Source organism: Diceros bicornis, chromosome 9 (assembly GCF_020826845.1).
Source record: "Diceros bicornis minor isolate mBicDic1 chromosome 9, mDicBic1.mat.cur, whole genome shotgun sequence".
Classification (NCBI taxonomy): domain Eukaryota; kingdom Metazoa; phylum Chordata; class Mammalia; order Perissodactyla; family Rhinocerotidae; genus Diceros; species Diceros bicornis.
This window is the reverse complement of record NC_080748.1, coordinates 21,896,573-21,920,083: the sequence shown is the minus strand read 5'-3', so window position 1 is coordinate 21,920,083 and position 23,511 is coordinate 21,896,573. Positions and strand designations below refer to the sequence as shown.

Genomic DNA, 23,511 nt, shown 5'->3' with positions numbered 1-23,511 from the left:
CTATGGATAAGTACAACCACAGCCATAGTAGATGCTCTCTCATCCAGTCAAGTCATGTACAGCAGGGAATCATAAAAATGATACATACTTGGCTTCAATATTGTATTTTCACTTAAAACATAAATGTACATTCATTCACTACACTTCTGATATTAGACAAAGGTTTTAACTTTTTAAGTATGAGTCCCCCCAGTTGGCGTTCTTTCTTGGAAAGGCCAGGCTCATGGTATAAACCATTGCCTCATCTATATTTCTAGTTTCAGATTCTTTAGAGCAACCTAGGTCCAGAATCCTTCTAGATTTTACTACTGGAATTTTTCTCCCAATGTTTTACATTAGTCTTACTTGCATTTAATTCAGCTGCAATTTTGGTTGTAGGCACTCAACTTCATTGAATCTTCTTGAAACATTCAACTTAGGTTTCATAAAATTGTAACTCTTTCTGTTCACTCCGACATTTTACAGATCTACATAATATTTGATTACTTGACGTAAGCATAATAACAAGTAGAACTGGCAGATACTGGTGGAAGCAGAAACACATAGCCATACTAAAAAGAAGCTCACTAGCTACAAGTTTTCAACAGGCCAATGGACACCAATAGGTGTGTTCATGGTGGGAATGGAGAACATCAGATAATCTACCAAGTTAGTCAGATGGAAGTCATAAGAGAGCTTTTGTTATCCTGAAGTCAGCAGAAGCATCTTGCACCTCTAAATATAGCACAATTCTTGGCTTTCATAATGCTAATAACTAACGTTTGGGTCATGCTTTACAGATCTCGTATAATCTTTACAACAACTCTGTGAGGTAAATAACCCAGCATAAAGAAACTGAGAAACTGAGGTTCTGTAAGTTTAAGAAACTTTCACATAGTCAAATAGCAAGATATCTTAACGCCAGCTTATATGACCTTTTACAACAATCCTTAAACTGTATTCTTTCTCAAGTTGTGTCCATCACCCTTCCTCACAATACAGATCTTATACTTCAAATTCTTGAATCTACAAGCAGAGCACTGAGGTAATTTTCCAGACACCAAGAGTGGTAGCTGTGTGTGTGTGTGTCCCTTAGAGTTGTTTAAAGCACTTAAAAATGTAACTGAAACAATTTCTTCTTCAAGATATTCAGACCAAAATAGGCTTTTGTCAGTTTGACTGCCTTATTTGATACAATGAATGTCTCAAATGAAGATGAACTTTGTAGCATCCTTTAAAAGACTTTGAAAGAGCTAGAGACGCTTAAATATTCACTCCTATTATTTAAATAAAAATATGCTCATTGCATATCTACTAGAAAAAGACTCAGGAAAGATAAGTCTGCTGCTAAAAACTGATAGCATACAGTTGAAGGATAACAATAATGGCCAGTATTATTGAGCCATCGACACTTCTTGCCAGATGGATAATTTTCATATTTCATTTAATCTCTACAATAGGACTCTGAGGTTGGAACTGTCATCATCCACATTATACATATTAGAAAACTAAAGCATTGAGAGTTTAAGTAATTCACTCTGCCACACAATTATTTAATGGCATAGTTGGGATTTAAACCCAGATATTTTATTTCAAAGCCTGTGCTTTTAATCATTATGTTCTGATAACTGCAACATTTCAATTTTCTTTTTTACTTGTCAGTCTTTCAAATAGGAAAAAAATTCCAATTGAAAAGGATAGACTAAACATTAGTAAAAGACATCTATAAAAGACAGCTGAAGAATCTGAGAGAGAGTTCTCAGTTCATTCTAGTCCTTGGGCCCAGTGGAATTCTATTCCAGAAAACTTAGAATTCCTGACTGGATAAACTTGCAAAAGAGATTCCCCAGCATCACTAGTTATTCCCCATGGTGGAGAACAGGAGAGGTGTGGGTAGCCTAGAGCTGATTTCATTTCCTGCTTTGAAAACCAGGAGGTGGTGCATTTCCCAGATTGTAAGCCAGTAACCTTGGTATCAGTTGAGGGAGAAATTTTAACACAAATATACTTGAAAGGATTGGTTGCATACACATAGATCAAGGAAAGCCATGATCACTCAAGCTCAATGTGAATTTTCTAGGCTCTGGTGGATTTATTTCATTTACTTCTTTGATACTCTCTTGGTACTCTTTATACCCTACCTTCCCTGCACACCTGTACTCTCAGGGTACTCCTCGTGTGACATCTCTGCTCAAATGTCTTTGTATGGGTAAGACCTTCCTTGGCCATCTACATATCAATTAGCAACCTCTCTCCCACTTCATATTCTCCTTATTTTTATTTTTTCAATTGCACGTATCACCATCTAATACATATATTTTTTCTCTGTAAACAATAGACTGTGGTCTCCATGGGAGAAGTGCACGTGTCTGCTTTGTACACTGTCACATAAATGCATCTAGACAGCATCTGGTGTTCAATGCATGAATGAACGAATATATCTGCCCTTTCAATTTATCATGTCATCCGGTCCCATGACCACTCATTTTTCTCATTTTGTTTTCACTTCCTCAACCCCCTAGAAGCATGATGGACAATTTCACTGTTGGTTTTACCAATACTGCATAACATTGCCAATAACATTGCCACTCTCGCTTCTGGGTCCTTTTGCTGTACCCATTCTGTACAAACCTAATACTGGGTCAATTTGGGCACCCACTTCCTGCATTCCTAGACCAGAGATGCAGAGACACCAGAGATGCAGAGACACCAGAGATGCAGAGAACTGCTGGAGAAAAATCACACAACTTTTCATATTGGTAATAATATCAATTAATGGTGTACCTTCCCACTGACTCTGAGTTTGTGTCTTCATTTCTTTCTTCACAGAGGCGAGACCTCCCATAACTTGTTGCCTCCCAGTGCCCCCTACAATCTTCCTGTGACTATGTCTATTCCTGTGACTACACCTCTTCCCTTGAATCTCATTGGTGAGGAGTTTCTCCTCTTCATTTAGCCAAATCCTCCACTTGGGCTCTGGACCCCATCCTCTTCTCTCAACTCAGGGTTTTGACTTTATTAGTCCCCATTCTTCTGTATCTTCAACCTCTCCCTCTCTCTGACCCTTTCCCTTGGCAAATAAACACATTCAGGTCCCCCCCGCCGTGTCTTATAAACAACACTCTCTATCAGCCCCAAATGCCCAAACACCTAACTTCTCTCTGTCCTTTTGCAGCCAAGCTGCTTGAGTCCCTAGTCTACACTTGCTATCGCCACTTCCTCCTCATTAATGATTCTGGTGCTGGCTATCTTTAGACCCCATTTTAATAATTATAAGAGCTACCATTTATTCACTGTTTACTATTTACCAGGTGGTCTACTACACAGTTTAATATGCATTACCTCATTTTAGTTTCTTAACAATCGTCTCAGGTAGGTATTACAATTCCCAGTTTACAGATGGGAAAACTGAGGTTTTGTTTTGTTTTTTTAAGTTTATTTATTTATTTTTTTGTGTGAGGAAGATCAGCCCTAAGCTAACATCCATGCTAATCCTCCTCTTTTTGCTGAGGTAGACCGGCTCCGAGCTAACATCTATTGCCAATCCTCCTCCTTTTTTTCCCTAAAGCCCCAGTAGATAGTTGTATGTCATAGTTGCACATCCTTCTAGTTGCTGTATGTGGGACGTGGCCTCAGCGTGGCCGGACAAGCAGCGCGTTGGTGCGTGCCCGGGATCCGAACCCGGGCTGCCAGTAGCGGAGCGTGCGCACTTAACCGCTAAGCCACGGGGCCGGCCTGAAAACTGAGGTCTTGAATGGTTATCTAACTCACCCAAGTGGTTAGCAACGGTCCTAGGATTTAAATTCAGACAGTTTAATGCTAACTATCCCACTATTACCAACTGTATAATGATATGCACACTTTGAGGAACACCATTCTGTAGCATTTACAAGTTTATTATGGCTTTCCGATTTTATTTCCAAATGCTTTCTTACATAACCATTTTTTTCTTTTTATCCTTTTACAGTAATATCACAGTAGATATGTACAAGTTTACGAAATCAATCCATTTATCTAGCTTAGTCTTGAACTTCTTTATGTCCCGCTAATATGACTGCCTTTTCCAGTCACCTGCAGGCTTGCTTGACTCCTCTGGATTTTTCAATATTTTTCACTGTACCCTGGATCACTGTTTTTGGAGTTTCCTTTGCTGGACCTTTTTTTTTCTTTTTGCTTCATTTCAGGTATTTTGTTATTTATCTGGCAAATCTGGCAAGGAGGTTTCTGTTCTACCATTTTCCCATAAAGGACACAAAAATATTCTAAGAAATTCTAAAGAGTTTTCTTTACAAGCATACTGAGAATATTAAATCTGAGTATTATTTGCATTAGAGTTCAATAAATCTAACAAAGATGATTGAAAGTTCTGTTTCTAAATCAAGATGATGATTTGAGCACCAACGGTAGACTGAAAAACTTCCACCTCTATAGCAAACATGTGGAAATGATAGAGAAAAAACATGGCTGAACTCAATAATGAAAAGGCAAGGAAAACACAGAGGATCAGAAATGGAGAGAGGAATCAAACTGGTAGGTAGGAGGTGAAGCCAAGAAACCTCAAAATAAACTATTAGAGGAAAAAGAAAAGGGTGAGAGGATCCACAGAATGCAGGAAAAGAGATAAAAAGAAGCACAGAAAAATTGTGGTAAATATAAAACACGTAATTGAATGCCACAGATAAGTCCAAATATGTCAGCAATCACAATAAATACATTGAAAATGGAGCTACTAAGGCTGCATTTTTAATGATGCAGGTATATGCTGTTTCAAGAGACAGACCTAAACCAAAATGACACAGAAAGGTTGAACATAAAATCATGACAAATTTATAGCAGAAAGAATCCATTCAGAAGATATAATAATCATGTATTTGCATGCACCTCACAACACACTGTGAAATATAGAGAGCAAGAGTTGACAGAATAAAAAGAAGAAACCAACACATGAAATAGTTGATATAAAGAAAGAAATAGTAAAAAAGATAAGAAATAGTAAATATAAAGATTTGAGTAATATAATTAATAAGATTGATTTAATGGATAGATAGAGGCCCCTGCTCAAGAAAATTAGAGAATATACATTATTTTCTAGGTATGAGATTTCTAGTTATAGTTTTAAATGGATCCTACATTACACCACAAAGAAAGTGTCAACAAATTCCAAAGACCCAATATCATCGTGCAGAAAAGAGTTAACACAGCAGGCCTGAGACTGCTATCCATAGGCTTGCTTGCAAGTTTTGCCTTGGCTGGCATCTGGGAAATTGGACTTTGGGAGGATTCCCACCATTCCCAGATAAGACTGGCTCACTGTGCCTAAACCGTTTATGAAACAATATGGTTTATGCTGAACACCTGCTTTTCTTCTGAGAGTCTGGAATTTCAGCGCATGCCAGGGAGAAGGTGTCTGTGTGACCAGCCCCCAATGAAAACCTTGGGCACTAGGTCTCTAATGAGCTTTCCTGATCTCACGTGTGTTGTCACAACTCAGTGCTGAAGGCATTAATCACATCCTGTGTGACTCCACTGATGAAGACCCCTGGAAGTCTGTGCCTGGTTTCTTCTGGACTTTGCCCCAAGCGCCTTTTATCTTTGCTCATTTTGCTTTGTATCCTTTCACTGTAATCAATCATAGCCATGAATATGACTATGTGCTGAGTCCTGTGAGTCCTCTGGAGAATCACTGAGTCTGGGGGTGGGTCTTGGGGGCCTCTGACACAGCTGGTGGTAGAAGTGGGATTCACTAAAATGACCCTGACTCGCTGCAATATGGCAAAAGCATTGTTTGGGAAAAGGAAGGATGAAGGGATGGTACGACAAATCTGTGGTGCCTGAGTGGTTGTGGAGTTACCAGTGGTGTGATACAGCAGCTCAGGTGCTGTTGTGAGACGGAGAAGTTGCCTATGGAAGTAAAAATGATGGATCCAACCATATGAGAGTTGGCTTGCTGGCTCCCCTAGCAGATTTTGGCTGTGCTGGCTAAAGTGAGGAAAACATGCAACCCAGGTGATGCCCTTGGTTTTTATTCCCTCCTCCAAGTGGAAGGAGAAAGGGCCAAACATTCCTAAAAGTGAGCTTTGAGTGGGCCAAAAATGTTAAAAGTTTGCACTGCTCTTTTCTCCAAGTTGAAGGAAAAATGGTTAGATCAGTTCCCAGCGTGAACCAAAGCTTTAGATAAACCAGAGGGAAAAGAATAAAAGGCAAAAACTCTACAGTCATTACTGAGCAATCATATAGATTGGTGCTTCTCAAATTTCAAGGTGTATGAGTCATCTGAGGATTGTATTAAAATGCAGATTCTCATTCAGTAGGTCTGTGGCGGTTATGAGATTCTCCTTTTCTAAATGGCTCCTAGTTGATGCTAATGCCGCTAGTCCACGGACCTCACTTTGATTCTAGATCACTATCTCTGAACAAATACAATGAAAAATCAATAAGAAAACTAGGGCTAAAACTCCTAAGCACTAGGGAATTTAAAATAAATAATTTCTAAATAATCCAGATGTTTAAAAATCACTTCTACATAATCTCTGTGTTAAAAAAAATCAGGTAATTTTTAGGAGAATTATTTTTATGAGAATTAGTAGAATAATCATAAATTATTCAAAACTAAATGACAACAAAAGCAGTACCTATAAGACAACTGGAAGTTAGCTAAAGCAGTATTAACAGGAAAATACATAGACTTTAAATACATAGATCACAAAGCTAAGAAATTAAAATTTAATTAGTTAAATTTTCAATTCAAGAAAGTAGTAAAAGAAAATAAGTATACTCAAAACAAGCAGAACAAAATTGAATCTAGCAATTTATTAAAAAAGAATACAGCACAACAAAATTGTGTTTATTCCAGGAATACAAGGTTGGTTTACCATTTGATAATCAGTCAACATAATCAACCAGCTTAATAGAATAAAGGTGAAAAAGCATATTATCATCTTAAAGACTCAGAAAAAGCTTCCAATAAAATTCAACATCCACTCATGTTAAAAACTCTTAGCAAATTAAAGGAATTTCTTAATCTGATAAAGAGTATCTAAAAAGCAAACACATTCACACGCAGGCACACACAAAACCCTAAAGTAATTGACGAGACGTTGTTGAAAGCCTTTCCTTTGACAGCAGGAACAGAACAAGGATGGCTACTATCACCACTTCTAATTCAACACTGTACCAAAGGTTCTAGCCAGGGCTGGGGGAAAAAAAGAATTGAAAGGAAAAAAAAATACAGTTCGTTATTTTCACATGATGTAATCCTGTGCCGTAAATCCCAAAGAATTTACAGATAAATTAGTAGAATTAATAAGAGAGTTTAATGAAGCTGCTGATTGCAAAATGAATAAAATCAACTGCATTTAAAGCAACAATAAAAAACATTTAGAAAATAAAAATTTTAAAGGGCTATCATTCATAATAGTATCAAAAATAACAAATACCCAGGAATAAATCTAATGAGAAACATACACAGAAAATGAAAAAACATTGTAAAGAGAGATTAAAGAAGACCTAACCAAATGAGGGGATATCTCCATTTATGGATTGGAAGAGACAGTATTGTAAAGATTTCGATTCTCCTCAATCTACAGATTCAATATAATTCCAAACAAAATTCCATCAGGCGTGTGTGCGTGTGTGTGTGTGTGTGTGTGTGTGTGTGTGTGTGTGTGTAACTTGACAAGGTGATTCTCTATTTATGTGGAAATGTAGATGGCCTAAAAAACCCAAACAATTGTGAAGAACAACAAGATGGATGGATTTCCTTGACTGTAAATCAAGACTTATTAGAAAGCAATTTGTGTTACTGGCACACAGGTAGATGAAAGAGCAATGAACAGAATAGAAAGTTCAGAAACAGATCCATGTCCCGCAGAGCAGTAAAGAAATGAAAGTCTTTCCAATTAGTGTGCTGAAACAATCAGAGAGCCATATGGAAAAACACGAAACTTGACCTCTTCCTAACACCACACACAAAAATCAACTCCAAATGGAACAAACCTTCTGTAAGATAATATAAGAGAATGTCTTTTTAAACTCAGGGAAAGATTTCTTAATTCGGACACAAAAACACTATCTTTATAAAAAGAAAGAATAATATACATTGACTATGTTAGAATGAAGAACTTCTGTTAACCAAAAAATACTCGTGAGAGAGAGAAAAGGTAAGTTACAGAACAGAAAACCTTTCTTGCAATACGTATAACAAACAACAGAGTTGAAATCGAGAATAAAGAACTCCTACAAGTCAACTGGAAAAAATCAAACAATCCAGGAGAAAAAATGGACAAGGAAATTAAACAGATACTTCACAAAAAAGGATATCCAAGTGGCTAATAAACCTATGAAAAAGCTGTCTCAGTTTCATTATTATTCTGTAATAATCATAGAAATGCAAATGAAAGCCATAATGAGACACAACTACACATCCACCCAATGGCTAAAAATAAAAACGACTGAGAACTCCAAAGTATTGGTGAAGCGTGGAGCACTTGGAACTTTTACAAATGTCAGTTGAGTGTAAATCGGTACAACTGTTTTGGAAAACAAATGATATCATCTATCAAAGTTCAAGATTCATTATCCTAAGACACAACAATTTTAGTTCATATACTCAACAGAAATGTGGGCACATGTGCAACAAGAAGCGAGTATTTCATAGCAGCATTATTTATAATAGTAAAAACTGGAAACAATCCAAATGTAATAGGAAAAAAACCCTTCCATTTGCAGTATTTAACAAAAGATATGCAAGACCATCATGAAGAAAAGTATAAAATATTATTGAAAGACAGACAAGATGGTTCAAATAAACAGAAAAAAAACCCATGTACAACTCAATATTGCAAAGTTGTCAGTTCTTTATCAAATTAATCTATAAATTCAATCAGTTCCAATAAAAATCCTAAATGTATATTATTGTAGAACTTAATAAAATGATTCTAAAATTAAGTGTAAGAAAAGCCAAGACAATTCTGTCTTTATCAAGACATATAAAGCCATAAAAATTACAATAGCATGATATAGAGAACTCAGAAACAGTCCCAAACATTTATGGAAACTTGATAAGTGACTGAGAAGGGATTACAAATCAATGGGGAATAAATGAGCATGCAATAGATGGTGTTAGGACAACTTCCAACCATATGAAAAAAACACCTCCCTCTCCAAATTCTAATTAAAGACCTAAATGTAAAAAATGAAACTTTAATATTTTATATTAGAATATCTTCACTATCTCAGAGTATGGGTGGGTTTTTTTTTTTTTTTTTTTCCTGCAGGGAAAGATTCACCCTGAGTTAACATCTGTTGCCAATCTTCCTTTTTTTTTTTTTCTCCCCAAAGCCCCAGTACATAGTTATATATCCTAGTTGTTAAGTCATTCTAGGTCTTATATGTGAGCCACCACCAAAGCATGGCAACTGACAGAGGGGTGGTGTGGTTCCGAGAACCAGAAGTGGACCTGGGCTGCCGAAGCAGTGAGCGCCGAACTTGAACCACTAGGCCATCAGGGCTGGCTCTGGATTTCTTAAACATGACAAAAAAAGCATGAACCACACACACACACACACACACACACTCGACTGATAAATTTCACTACATTCAAAATTACAAACTTCTATGTGACAAAATAAATCATAATAAAATTTAAAAGACAACACAGTGGGAGGAGATATTTATAGTATAAACTACTAACAAAAAATGAGCATTCAGATTATTTAAAGAAGTCCTATAAATCAATAAATATTTTGACTATCATGATACTACTGGTAACACGGAGGCACTAACCAACAAGAAGAGAGGAAAACCAATACGAATGAAAACTTGGAAAAAGAGGCTGCTCTGGTGCACACCAGCTGAATACCAGCCCTCCAAAGAGTCTTAAAGGAAAATCAATGAAAGACGTGAACATAGAATAATGTTAAGACCTCTCTCAGAAAAAAGAAAAAGATTAAATTTGAAATGAATGTTTTGCTTCAAGCAGGGAATTAGCTTTAATGAAAAGAAAACTGAAGCCAATTGCTTGAATTATAATACTTTAGGTTGACCCATGTGAAATGGCCATTTTTATAAGTAAAAGATAGTCAAAAACTGGCAATTCCATGTGGTTCAACCACTGTATTCTTCATTTATCCATGGTATTGTAAATTGCCAATATATACAGAATACTTCAACCTGTGGAGCTGAAGACAGAACTTGCCTACTCACGAATGGGCTTGAAACTCATTTTCAAGTAACACTAAAACTTGATTCTACTCAATTATATAAGCCAGTTTTAAAGAGTGGTGTTTTCCTGGAATTCAATATAAAAAGCCATTTTATAGCTCACCAAAAACATAATTCTTTGTTTGTCAAAAATTGTGAGATATGCTTAGATGATTATTAAAAGTTTGAAGCTGAATGAGAGAAAATCTAACTCAACTTAAATTGGCTGGATTTAGAAACGGCTTTTTTTTTTCATTTTACCGCCGCAAAGTCAGCTTCTTTGTATCATTACACTATAGGAATTCCAGCATAATTTTGGGTTTTTGAAATAGCATCACTATTGACTCCCTTAACCTTAAAAGGCTCTCGCAAAATTTAAGAATAATCTTAAATAGAGTAAAAGGGCTCGGACAGTAAACACCGCTTGTATTTCGACAGATTATTTTAGCAAATCAAAAATGAAGAAACCCAAATAGTCAATAAACAAGGGAAAATACGCTCAACATTGCTCAGTTCTTTTATTCCTATTTTCTTCCTTCCTTCCTCCCCCTCTCCTCCCTCTTTCCTTCCCTTCCTTCAGTCTTGAAGCTAATAATAAAAAATGTTAACAACTATTAATACTGATTAATAGCAGTATGTATCTCGGTCTTGCACTTTAACATATGTTTCAAATTTCTTAAGAAAAAGAGAAATAAAAAGAAAAATGTTTTTACCTTTGCCGCCTTTGCAATGAATCGCTACAATGTTCTCTGTATCTTGAGCCAGCCACTCAACTACTTCCTTCGCAAGTTGCAGCATCTCACTGATTTCAAATGTAAGATTTTTAGTTGAATTAAAATACTTCAAAAAAATCAAGCTCAATTTATTTAGCCCTCTTCTGACAGGCAACTTGGAGAAAACTTACTTCAGAGTGGGGACATTGTGGTCGTCAATCATGACTCGATGGACCCTATGGTGGAAGTGCTCAGGATCATAAGCTTTCTCACCTAAAATAAATGATATATAGGTCATATTTCTATACCTAATAAACACAGTAAATGATCAAGCTATGAATAAGTTATACTTTTCTATTAGAAATTCCTTATCCATCTTTAAAAGGAGCTTTCTGACTGGCTCCTGCTGCTCTAAAAGAAACTAAATGGTCTCAAAAACATAAGGCCAGTAGTGGTTTGTCCATCTTGAGTGACCTAAGCCCAACTTATTTTGGTTTGTTTAATAGGCCTTACTTGAAATTTTCTAGCAGGCTACTCTTTACATTAGCGTAGGGTAGTTAGACACCACAGAGCAGAAGCAAATGTGGCTGACCAAAATGCTTGCCTCCTGAAAATGTCTATCTAATGTACAGGAAGAGGAAAACTCAGGAGAGACAAAGTAGTAAGCTGAGATATAATCTGTTTTCTACACAGTTTTCCTTTTTTTTTTTTCTTCCATGTAGGGGCCTGCTCTCCTCACACCCCACACCTAGTGGGTTAGAGTACGCATTTGTTGAATTGTCTGTCTTCAAAACACAAGCTGGCAGGAAAGACAGGAATATTTTCCTAATCTAATACCACTAGAGCGGACTCCTCCTAGAATGGGTCCGCCTCTACTCCAGCCTCCTGCCTCCCTCACAGGGCACTTTGTGCTGTTGAGCTATCTTCTCCCACCAAATAGGGCCAGCACAAGATGGACACTTTTTTAACTCACTTCCTACCATGACCAAATACTTAGGACTAGATGAAATGGAAAAACTGAATCATCTTCTTACATGCAGTGATCAGTTTTCTACCTATAGTAGCAAAATACCTAGTCATGTACATACTGCATAGATTGTAGACTTGATAGTGGTTTTGATGCTTGGTATCCAGGAACCGCACAACTTCCTAAAATCGATGGACACATATATTACATATATCCACACAGCACCAACAGAAGCCATTTCCTAGGAGTAACCTAAAGTGCTTATTACCTTTTATTCACTTGTCCCTCACTTAGCACCTTTTAGGGGAGATTCAGGGACTATGAGGGTACGTGCATTCCAAGTCATATCTAACCCACTGATAGTTTTCAAATAGCCCACAAGGTTGTGCTTGACTACTCTGATCAGCCTCTTATCATAAATACACATTGTTTAAAGACACCAGAGAAGGAAATTAGATGGTTAACCGGCTTTAAGTAAATTTGTTCCAAATCATTAGTTCACAGTAGTATATGATTCTCATCTAGATCTAATTCTAAATAGATATGTCTTTTAGATAATGATCTGGATATTACAATCTAAGCACTATTTAAATAAATAAATGCAAAAAATGTATGTATGATTGTGTGTGTGTGTGTGCACGATAGAAAAAGATAAACACATTATATCAAATTTTATTTTATTTATTTATTTTTTTGCTGAGGAAGATTAGCCCTGAGCTAACATCTGTGCCCATCTTCCTCTATTTTGTATATGGGACACTGCCACAGCGTGCCTTGATGAGTGGTGAGTGGGTCTGCCCCCAGGACCCGAATCTGCAAAGCCCGGGCCGCCAAAGCAGAGTGCGCAAACTTAACCACTACCCAAATTTTGGATAAGTGGTGGCAATATGGAGACTTTCTTGGCTCATCTGTGTTTTCTTATTTTCTAATGAATATGTATATGTGTATGTGTATATATGTGTATGTATATACACACATATATGTATATATGCATAACTTTAAAATAAGAAATAGTGGTTATTATTTAAAATATAGTTAATATCACCATACTAATACAACAATATTTCCAGCAAACTTATCCATCTGCAGCACACACATGTGCATGTGTCTCTGTCAAAAACAAAAGTTACTGTAAAAAATCTCAAAAATTGATTAGTATAGTACCCTTAGAGCAATGTTTCCTGGCTTAATATTGAGAAAAAGAAAAACTAAGGTATTAAAGTAATCAATTTGTTAAACTGATTATCCCTGTCAGGAGAAAATAATAAATCAAAAAGATAAACATTCTGAGTCTGCACAGGACTGTGGTAGGGGGGATAAATAGTCTTACACACATCAAAAATGCATGGGATTCCTTACACCAAGATAAAATCCAGATGGATTGAGGAATCAAATATAAAAAACCCACAAATATCTCTAAGAAATTTAAGTGAACATTAATCAAGTCTTTGGATGAGGAAGAACTAAGGATTAAATCAATGGAAGATCAACAGATTTATGTTTGACTTCATAAAAATTTGAAATTTCTGTTTAAAAAATGCCACACTACAACAAACAAATAATGGGAGATTTTTCAGTAAAACTGAGTGAACGAGGACGATGCCTAGTATACTCTATAAATTAGTTAGAGTAGTATAAACTAATAACTCATTAACAATAATTGAAAAAGTACTCCCTCACCCTATAGATAAATGGGCCATAAATAAAAACGTCAATTCACAAAAGAGAAAATCCAACTGGCTGACAACCTACATAGACGAATATTTAGCCTCACCAATAAAGATGCCAAAACGACGACGAAATGCCATTTTCACCCATGAAATTAGCCCTTTCCTTTTTAATGAGAAAATCCAATGCTGGCAAATATGGCATGAAAATTAAACCTTTGATTTATTGCTGATACAATCCCTTGGATTTGGCAGTATATATTAAGAACTCTGAAAGTATTCATACTCTTTGACCAGTTAATTTCCCTCCTAGGAATCTACGCAGAAGAAGCTTTATGCCTTTGTTGCTGCGTTATTGATAATACTGACACTTAACATCCAACACTAAAGGTTAATTACAGCACTAATAAAATATCATGCAACCGTTAGAATACGCTTCTGCCCTTATTTTCTCAGCTGTTTTTTGTTATTGGCACCATCAAGTTGATTCCGACTCATAGGACTCTGTGTGCAGCAGAGCAGAACCCTCCCTGGTCAGGTCCTTCTTCCTAGTCTGTCTAGTCTGCAAGCTCCACTGCAACCTGTCCACCATGGGTGACCCCGCTGGTATTTGAAATACCAATGGCATAGCTTTCAGCACCACAGCAACACGTAGTCGCCACAGTATGACAACCAACAGACGACTGGTGTGACGTTCGCTGATGAGGAAACAAACCCAGGCCACAGAGGCGAGAGCGCCAGAATCTTATCCACTAGACCACCAAGGCTGGCTTTATTCTCTCAAAAAGTAACTATTTCACAGTGGTTAATTTATGTGCAGCCTTCTTTAGTATACCCACATTTAAGGATAGTCAGTATTTGCTTTTTTATGGGAAAATTAATATATCTGAGTGGTTAAGCTTCAGGGATTTAAAAAAATCTCCTTCATGTTTCTCTAAATAAACTGTTTAAAAAATGATCTTAAGGATTGGAGTTTTCTCCATGAGTCCATCCTTGACTCAATATGGAGATAATTTACTGCTGTGTTTTCTGACCTAAGTAGTTTACCTGAAGACTCCAAATACCTCTTATCTGAATTAGCTGAACAGAGACATAAAGCATCTAGACAAAAGTTCGACTCTGCCAAGAAACTACATTTTTGAGTCACAGTCTGTCACCAGATGCACAGTTTCTGTCCTCAAGCAGAATAAGGACTATTCAGTTGTACCAAGGCCAAAAACGAAAAGCTAAATAAGACTTTTAGGACTATAGGTAATCGATATCTCATTTTTCTAAATGGCTCGGCCTTTACATGGGCTTATTAAGTTTACAATTCCTGAAACTCTTCCTTGGGATGCAAAAGAGGAAAATGCTGTTTATTCTTTGAAAGGCTTTTTACAACAACATCCACCGTTGAGTTTCTAAATAAGCCAAACCCTTCTCTCTGTTTACAAAATATTAACTCAAATATTAACTAAACAAAAGAGTTCACACCAGAAGTCTATTGTCTACCTTAGCACATTCCTCGACGTGGAGGTGAAGGTACACCCTCCTTGCTTGCGTGTGGTGGCAGCAGTGGCCAAACTTGTTGACACTTCCACCATAGTGCTTGCTTCTCCTCTCCCACATCCACACGATTCTTGCTACTTCTAGGCAACACTTCTGGACACTTCTCTGTTAGCAAATTTACCACTTATGAAATCCTACTGTTTGCCCTGCATATTACTATTCAGTGTTGTTCAAAATATAACCGTGCAAGTTTATTCCCTCTTGAGAGTAAAGGAGAACCACATGACTGTTCAGCGTTCTCTCGGGAGTTAAGTATGCCCAGATCTGACTCTCGCACCCTTTAGTCAACCCTGATTTAAAATAGTTTGTAGATGGCTCTTATCTTGAGTTTGCTTGAGCCTGCAATCTGGCAAAAGATGAGAGTAAATATTAATATGTATAGTAGATGTGTTTTGGGGGTGGTTCTCAATTTACAGATTTTATGAAAACAGATGATTTATTATCTCCTCTTTGAATATGCTGACTAAAAATGCTAAAGGGATCCATGACTTATTAGAACTTTGTCAATATTCCAGAAGATAATAGTATAATAACTGATAGAAACCAGAAGTCTAGAGACCACTCCAGAAGCCACACATAATGTCCTTGCTTTGACATACACACTAAATTAAAGTTTTTGCTTTTTTTTTTAACAGCTAGTATTAAGTGTTGTTAAATTGATATTTATCATCACCAAATCTACAAAAGAAAATTGGCTCCGTTTAGACAAGTTATAATTAACTCACAGTTATCAGCTGAACCTACTGAAAAAGCAATATTGGCAATCAAGGGATGCTTTATCGGTAAAGATGGATTATGGCAATTTTGGGATGGCTGCCCAGAAGTGCCATGATCCATCCAATGGACCCTGGTCAAATTACTCCATAACTGTTCTCATTATGGACGAGGTTAAGTAGTTTCTACATTAAACAGTAATTTAGAAAATTATTCAAAATTGGCCAAGGGAGTGGTTGAATCGTGTCTTACATCGAAATAGCATAACCTGGGTAAGATATGCTTCAGGCCTCCTTCCTCAAGGCCTTTTTGGACATTTACAAATGGATTTTATGCAACTTTCCAAGTCACAAGGCTCTGAATATGTATTAGTTATTGTTTGTAAATGTTTTACATGTATAGAAATGTTTCCCTGCCTTAGAATAAGGTAGAATGATTTCATTAATGGTCCCAATTCTTCATCCCTCCCTGTATCCATCTTGTAGTGTCCTCTCACTCTAATATTGGGCTCCATCATCATGTGAGTTGATTTGGTCAACGGGATGACACAAAGCAGAGGCTTGCAAAGCCCTTATAAGATTCCACTCTAGCTCTTGCCTTTTGCCATCACCATGAGAACAGACCCAGGCAAGCCTAACGGAGGATGAAGACATGTGGAGCACATATGAGTTACCCCAGACACCCCGCTAAGGTCATTGTAGACCAGCTGATAAGCACATTTCAAGAAAAGAAAATTGAAGTTAATATCTCTCATTAATATATACAAAAATCCCTAAATAAAATATTAGCAAATAGGATCTAGTGATATATAAAAAGGATAATACATTAAGACCAAAAGGGGGTTACTCAGGAATAAAAAAGGTTGTTTTAACATTTGAAAGTCTCAATGGAATAAGAGAAAAACATTTTGATTATCTCAGTAGATGCAGAAAAAGTACCTGATATATTCAGCACCAATTGATGATTAAAAACTCTTAGCAAACTACAAATAAAATGGAAGTTTCTTAATCTGGTAAAGGACAGCTACAAAAAGCCTCTCGAAAACATCATTCTAACAGTGAAATAACTAAGTCTTTCTACCTAAGTTTGGGAACAAGGCAAGGCTGTCTACTCTTACCACTTCTATTCAACATTACAGTGGAGTCATAGACAACTCAATAAAGAAAGAAAAAGAAAAGGTATAAAAAGTGGAAAGAAAAGAGTAAATTACATGATTATGTATGTAAAAGTTCCCAAGGAATCTACAAATTAATTATTGAAATGAATACGTGAAGTTATGAAGGGTGCTGGATATACATACAAAAATCAGTTATATTCCCATGTATCAGCAGCAGACAATTAGAAAGTAAAAATTTAAAAATACCATTTAAAATAGCATCAAAATCCATCAAATAGGGATAAAACTAACAAAAGATGTGCAAAGCCTGTACAGTGAAAATGTTGCTAAAAGAAATTAAAGAAGAATCTAAATAAATGGAGAGATATATTATGTTTGTGGGTTGGAAGACTCAATATTTTTAGATGCTGATTCTCCTCCAAATTAAGCTATGTAGTCAATGTCATCCAAGCTAAAATACCAGCAGGGGGTGTGTGTGTGGAAATTAACAAGCTGATTCTGATATTTATATAGAAACTCAAAGGACCTAGGAAAGCCAAGATAGTGTTTTGTGTGTGTGTGTGTGTGTCTGTGAGAGGAAGATCAGCCCTGAGCTAACATCCGATGCCAATCTTCCTCTTTTTTCTGAGGCAGACTGGCCCTGGGCTAACACCCATGCCCACGTTCCTCTACTTTATAGGGGACGTCGCCACAGCATGGCTTGACAAGCGCTGCATCAGTGTGCACCCGGGATTCGAACCTCTGAACGCCGGGCCGCCAAAGTAGAGCGTGCGCACTTAACCACTAAACAACCGGGCCGGCCCAAGCCAAGACAGTTTTAAAGAAGTACAGGCTCTTCTGGGTTGGTGAGCAGGTGGAAATGCTGGGAGAAAGGTGAGTCTGGAGAGAGCTTGGAAGCTTTGTGCCCCTTCCCCCATACGTTGCCCTAGGCATCTCTTCCATCTGGCTGGTCCTGAGTTGTATCCTTTGCTAACAAAGCGGAAATCTAATCATCAGGTGAATAAACATCAAATGAAGATGCTGTGGAAACATCAGGTGAAAAGACTCAAGTTGGACAAAGAAGGTGAAGTCGGAGAGATGGCCAAACAACTTCTAGTGAAATCTCTTCAGTTACGGTAGAAGAAACAGAAGAATCATCATCATCTAAGAATAAAGACAAAGCAAGTGGTTGTATCAGGCAGCACTGTACAGAAGAGGACAAAGAGGAAGAAGAGTCTCTAATGACATCAACAGACTTGATCCCAGAAAGAAAAAAAATCAAGAAAAAGAATCTGACGACGCCTTAACTGTGAACGAAGAGACTTCTGAGGAAAAGACTCAAATGGAGGAATCTCGTCTGTCTCAAGCTGAGAAAGATTTGCCTTCCAAAGGAAGTGAAACTATAAGGCCCTGTAAGTAGTGATTCTCTCTGCCATGAAACAGAATAATTAGTAGGATCCAATACCAGTCGAACTGGAGAGATTCTCTCAGAATCATCCATAGAAAATGAGGATGAGCCACAGAAGTCACAGAGGAACTGATAGAACAGATTATTTAGAAACATTCAGCTGCAGTATTTGACATACTTCTGAGGAAAAGACTCAAATGGAGGAATCTCGTCTGTCTCAAGCTGAGAAAGATTTGCCTTCCAAAGGAAGTGAAACTATAAGGCCCTGTAAGTAGTGAAACAGAATAATTAGTAGGATCCAATACCAGTCGAACTGGAGAGATTCTCTCAGAATCATCCATAGAAAAGGAGGATGAGCCACAGAAGTCACTGAGGAACCGATAGAACAGATTATTTAGAAACATTCAGCTGCAGTATTTGACATACAATTCTAGTTTCACACTGTACGAGGTTTGTATGTAGTAAAGTGGAGCTTTAGTTTTACAAGAGAAGCAGGTTGTAAAATAAAGTACTTTATGGGATAAATCCTGAGAGAGTTGTTCACATAGGAACTGTGAATTATCAGCTCCTCTGGCTCCTGCTTATCACTGATTTTTTTTTGGTGGGGGAGTCTGGTTAATCAGTGGTTTGTGTATAGATTCCTTAAAATTTAGAATTAAAGTATTAAACTGGATGGTAATAATTATAATTTTTAAACTTTGAGGAGAGTATCACATTTAGTTTACATATACACAAGAAATCTTTGTGTCTTGTCTTTTTCTGACAGCTCTAGCAGTTTTCATATTTTCATCAGTTTCAACATTTTACTATGTGAATTGTAGGGTTTCATGATAGTTATATATTATTAATATTTATAAATATACATTATATATATTCATCTCTTACAGAAACAGAAAAATATAAAATTTGCCCCCTTAGAATAATGTTTTATAGTTATATGTAATATATTATACAGGATAGATTATAACATACAGGTTATATTATATAATGTAATATATTATATATAGATTATAGATATAACATAATGTTATATGATATGAGTATATACAAATAATTATACTGTATATAATATATACAGCATATATTACATATAAATTATATAATTTTAAATATAAATATACATATATTAGTCTAAGGGAGACCATGTTATATTTTTCTGCTTCTATAAGAGATGAATTTATATTATTATATAAATTATACATATTTATAAATGGAATAATATATTTTATATATAATATACATTAAACATTATAAATAACTATAATTTTATATGTAGTTATATATAATTGTGTATATTATATAATATACATACTATATATTATATATAAATATACATATATTATTCTAAGGGACAAATGTTATATTTTTCGTTCCTATGAGAGATGAATACAGTGGATAACTATGGCACATACAACAATATTAGAAGAATCTCACAAAATTTATTTTGAGCATAAAAAGCCAGTCACAAAAGATGTACTATATGATTCCACTTATGTGAAATTCAAGAAAAAGTAAAACTAATCTGTGGTGACAGAAGTTAGAATAGTAATTACCTCTAGTGTGTTGGAATATTGACTGAAAAAGAGCAAGAAATGTTCTATATCTTTATAAGGGTGTTGGTGACATGCATATACATCTATATATAATTTCATCAAGATATATACTTTTCTTTTTCAGATGTACATCATTATATTTTGATTTCTGTGTAGACTACATCATGTTCACCACTCAAAGACTAATTACCATCCATTACCATACACCTATGCCCTGTCACCTCTTTCCCCCTCCTTGCTCCCACCTTCCCCTGGTAACCACCCATCTAACCTCTGTACCTATGTGTGTGTTTGTTGTTGTTGTTGTTTTTATCATCTACTTATGAGTGAGATCATACAGTACTTGACTTTTTCCCTCTGACATTTCACTTAGCATAATACCCTCAAGGTTCATCCATGTTGTTGCAAATGGCAAGACTTCATCTTTTTTTTTTTTTTTTAATAGCTGAGTAGTATTCCATTGTGTAAATATACCACAGCTTCTTTATCCATTCATCCCTTGATGGGCACTTAGGTTGTTTTCAAGTGTTGGCTATTGTGAACAATGCTGTAATGAACATAAGGGTGCATATATCTTTACACGTTCGTGTTTTCATGTTCTTTGGATAAATAGCCAGCAGTGGAATAGCTGGATCATATGGTAGTTTTATTCTTAATTTTTTGAGGAATCTCCATACTGTTTTCCATCATCAAGATATATACTTAAGATTAGTGCAATTTATAGTATTTGTATGTCTCAATAAAAGTATAATTATATTTGCATGTGTATATATGTACACTTATATATAGACATACATATATAATTACATTTTTACTGAGCTATAACAAATACTGTAAATTGCACTAATGTATACACACCTACACACATATGCAAACATCTTAAAACAATGACTTTAAACTGGAATTTCATAGTAAACATCGTTGTATGTTTGAAATTAATTTATTTAATCCACAGAACTTAAAGCAGTATGCCTCCACTATAATTTAGGATCTCAACCTAAGAAAACACATTTTAGTTGAAGAAGTCCCATCCTTCTCCCCTATGATAGACTACAAAAAATGGCCACAGTTCATTGCAACTTCTGCCATCAAGATATGGAGCCAGTTTCCACTCCTTGAATCTGGAATGGGTTCGTAATTGACTTTGTGCAATAGAAGCAGGTAGAAGCCCCATTATACTAGTTTTGAGCCTGGGCCTTTAGGGGCCCTGCATTTTTTCGCTTGCTGCTTGTGGGATCTTTGCCCTGCCACCATGTGAACAAGCCTGAGCTAGCCTGCTGGAGAAGGAGACACCACATGGAGCCATCCAGCCACGCCATTTTAGACCAGCCAAGCCTCAGAGGCCCAGTAGCTGCCCACAGATGCGTGAGTTAGCCCGGCAGAGATTAGTTAAGCCTGTTCCTGATTAGCAGAACCACTCAGTTAAGCCTGACCCAAATTCATAAACCACATTATGATAAGCTAAGCAAATGGTTGCTGTTAGAAGTCACTAAGTTTTCGGGTGGTTTGTAACACACAGCAAAAGCTAACAGATATCAATCCATTATAATTTTTTACCTGAAAGAGTAAATTGTTAGGAGAATACTGCCATCTCTGTGCCAATGTTAAACTTATAACTCCACTGTCTGTTTACTGAGAAATATGAGCATTTGTTAGATAAATACCCTTACCTGAATGGGATTCCTATAGAAAGACTGTCTTCCAGAAGATGGGAATGACATCGCAATAATGTGATCTGGAAGTCAAAATAGTCACTATTACAAATGTCATTATAGATGTGAAACAATAAATGAGAACTTAATTTACATATAACCAGAGTCTTTTTTTCATAAAAAAGAACTTTGAGGATTGGGAATGACAGGAAAAAAAGCCAACTAACCCTCAGGATACTCAACATAACATATTAAAATACCCAATATAATGACCATTAAACTCACATAGTGTTCCCAAGACTTGACTGGTTCCAGCCAAATGCAACAGATTTGTGCTGATCTCAGTCCGGAGCTCCCCCTGGTGAGAATTTATTTCTTAACTAAACACTAAAGGAAAAAGGGAGACCTGGGCTCCAGCAATCGTGGCAACTCCCAGGGTGCTTTCCAGTGCTCCTGACTCAGAAACCCAAGACCCACAAAACAGTGACCTTACTCTCTGCGGTTCCAGGAAGAGAACAAGTCTCTCTGAGATCCTTGAGACCCAGGATAGCTACTAGAACTCGATAAATTCTAAACCGAACAACTGGAGTCAGCTGAAAATTCCTTCAATTCCTGTACTGTAACCAAGTAGTTCTGATTTGAGATGACAATGGAGATTTTCCACTGTCAGGGTTAAACTACAAATATGTCACACTACCACAGTGGTGTATGTCTTCATGGAGAAAGACTGCTTTGAAAGAACATGGCTTAGACAAGGCAAGAACAAAATAAACATGTAATTACTCAAACGCAAGAAAAATGTGAAGTTAATGTAGGTAAATCAACAATTAATCTTTACAAACCAGTAATATAAGTGAGGTCTAAGTCAAATCCATCCTTCTTGTATCGCCGTTTGTTTTCTGAAACCTGAGAGTTTAAAACAACCATTAACTTGTAAAATATAAATCAACATAAAAATAAAGAACATTATATACGTATCTACAACACTCGCCAGGATTTCCCTAAACGCGAACTTTTTTCTGAATCATAACATGTTTTGCCCACTTACCATCCTTCTCGTCAGTGTTTCAAGATGTCTTTTTTGATAAGCCAGATGAAAAATTCTGATCAGAATGATAAGTCGTAGAGGTCGAAATAAAATGGCGAATCTAACAATGAATTAAAAAGATCCATTTTTGCTTCATAAACGAGGATTTTGTCAATACTGACTAAGTCTAGTGCCCCCTTCCCTGCCCCCCAAGCCTCCCGCCCACTCACCCAGGGGATACTGGGTGATGTCTGGAGACATTTTTGGTTATGACAACTGTGTGTGAGGGGATGCTACTTGCATCTAGTGAGTAGAGGCCAGGAATGCTGCTCAACACCAATGAACAGGTCGGCCCCCACAACAAAGAACTATCTGGTCCAAAATATCCATAGTGCTGAGGTTGAGAAACTCTGGTCTAGAGAAATAGTTATATGATGGATGCTTTGAATTTGTGGATTTAACTTTTGTGGCTTAAGATTAGCATTTTTCAATCTTTTTGCCATCAAAACAAACCGAAGGTTCTCGTTCACCTCTGTTACTCCCATCAGTAACAGAGGTTCGTTACACTGCGAACACACATCAGTCAGAATGAGAAACTTCCCAAGGGTGCTAGCTGCTGTCTCTCCTACCATCAGAAAAAAACAGAATGGTAGAGAACTGATGGTGTGGACCAGTGCTTCTCTAACTTGAGTGCACACTGACTCAGTAGGTCACTGGGGCCTGAGGAGTTCTACTTCTTGCATTTCTAGCTCTTAGATGACGCCGAGGCTGCGGATCCGAGGACCACACTGGCTCCAGTTATTTTCAAACAACTCCAAACGCCTATCACATAACGCCAAGTTTCACTGGGACCTGAACTGAAGTCCTGGGAACCGGAGTGCAGAAGGAAGCAAGCTATTTACTAAGACATAAGCCTAGGGAGCCACCCCACGTCCACATCCCAGCACACATTGCTCTCCTTTTCCTCAGTGCCACAGCAGAAAGAAG

General features: G+C 36.8%; 1 protein-coding gene and 1 pseudogene across 1 annotated transcript in view; one reads left to right on the top strand and one right to left on the bottom strand.

Moving 5' to 3' along the window:
• Positions 1 to 18,462, top strand: part of LOC131409909 (serine/threonine-protein phosphatase 4 regulatory subunit 2-like) — a 51,254-nt pseudogene extending 32,792 nt beyond the window's left edge.
• Positions 1 to 23,511, bottom strand: part of LOC131409892 (phosphatidylinositol 3,4,5-trisphosphate 3-phosphatase TPTE2-like) — a 222,171-nt gene that overhangs the window by 9,488 nt on the left and 189,172 nt on the right. Inside the window, exons 5-10 of the mRNA XM_058547643.1 lie at positions 22,546 to 22,645; positions 22,340 to 22,403; positions 21,516 to 21,580; positions 11,981 to 12,041; positions 11,084 to 11,165; positions 10,893 to 10,981 (exon numbers count right to left, since the gene is read on the bottom strand). Of these exons, the coding sequence (XP_058403626.1) occupies positions 10,893 to 10,981; positions 11,084 to 11,165; positions 11,981 to 12,041; positions 21,516 to 21,580; positions 22,340 to 22,403; positions 22,546 to 22,645 (461 nt within the window). The remainder of the gene's footprint in view (positions 1 to 10,892; positions 10,982 to 11,083; positions 11,166 to 11,980; positions 12,042 to 21,515; positions 21,581 to 22,339; positions 22,404 to 22,545; positions 22,646 to 23,511) is intronic.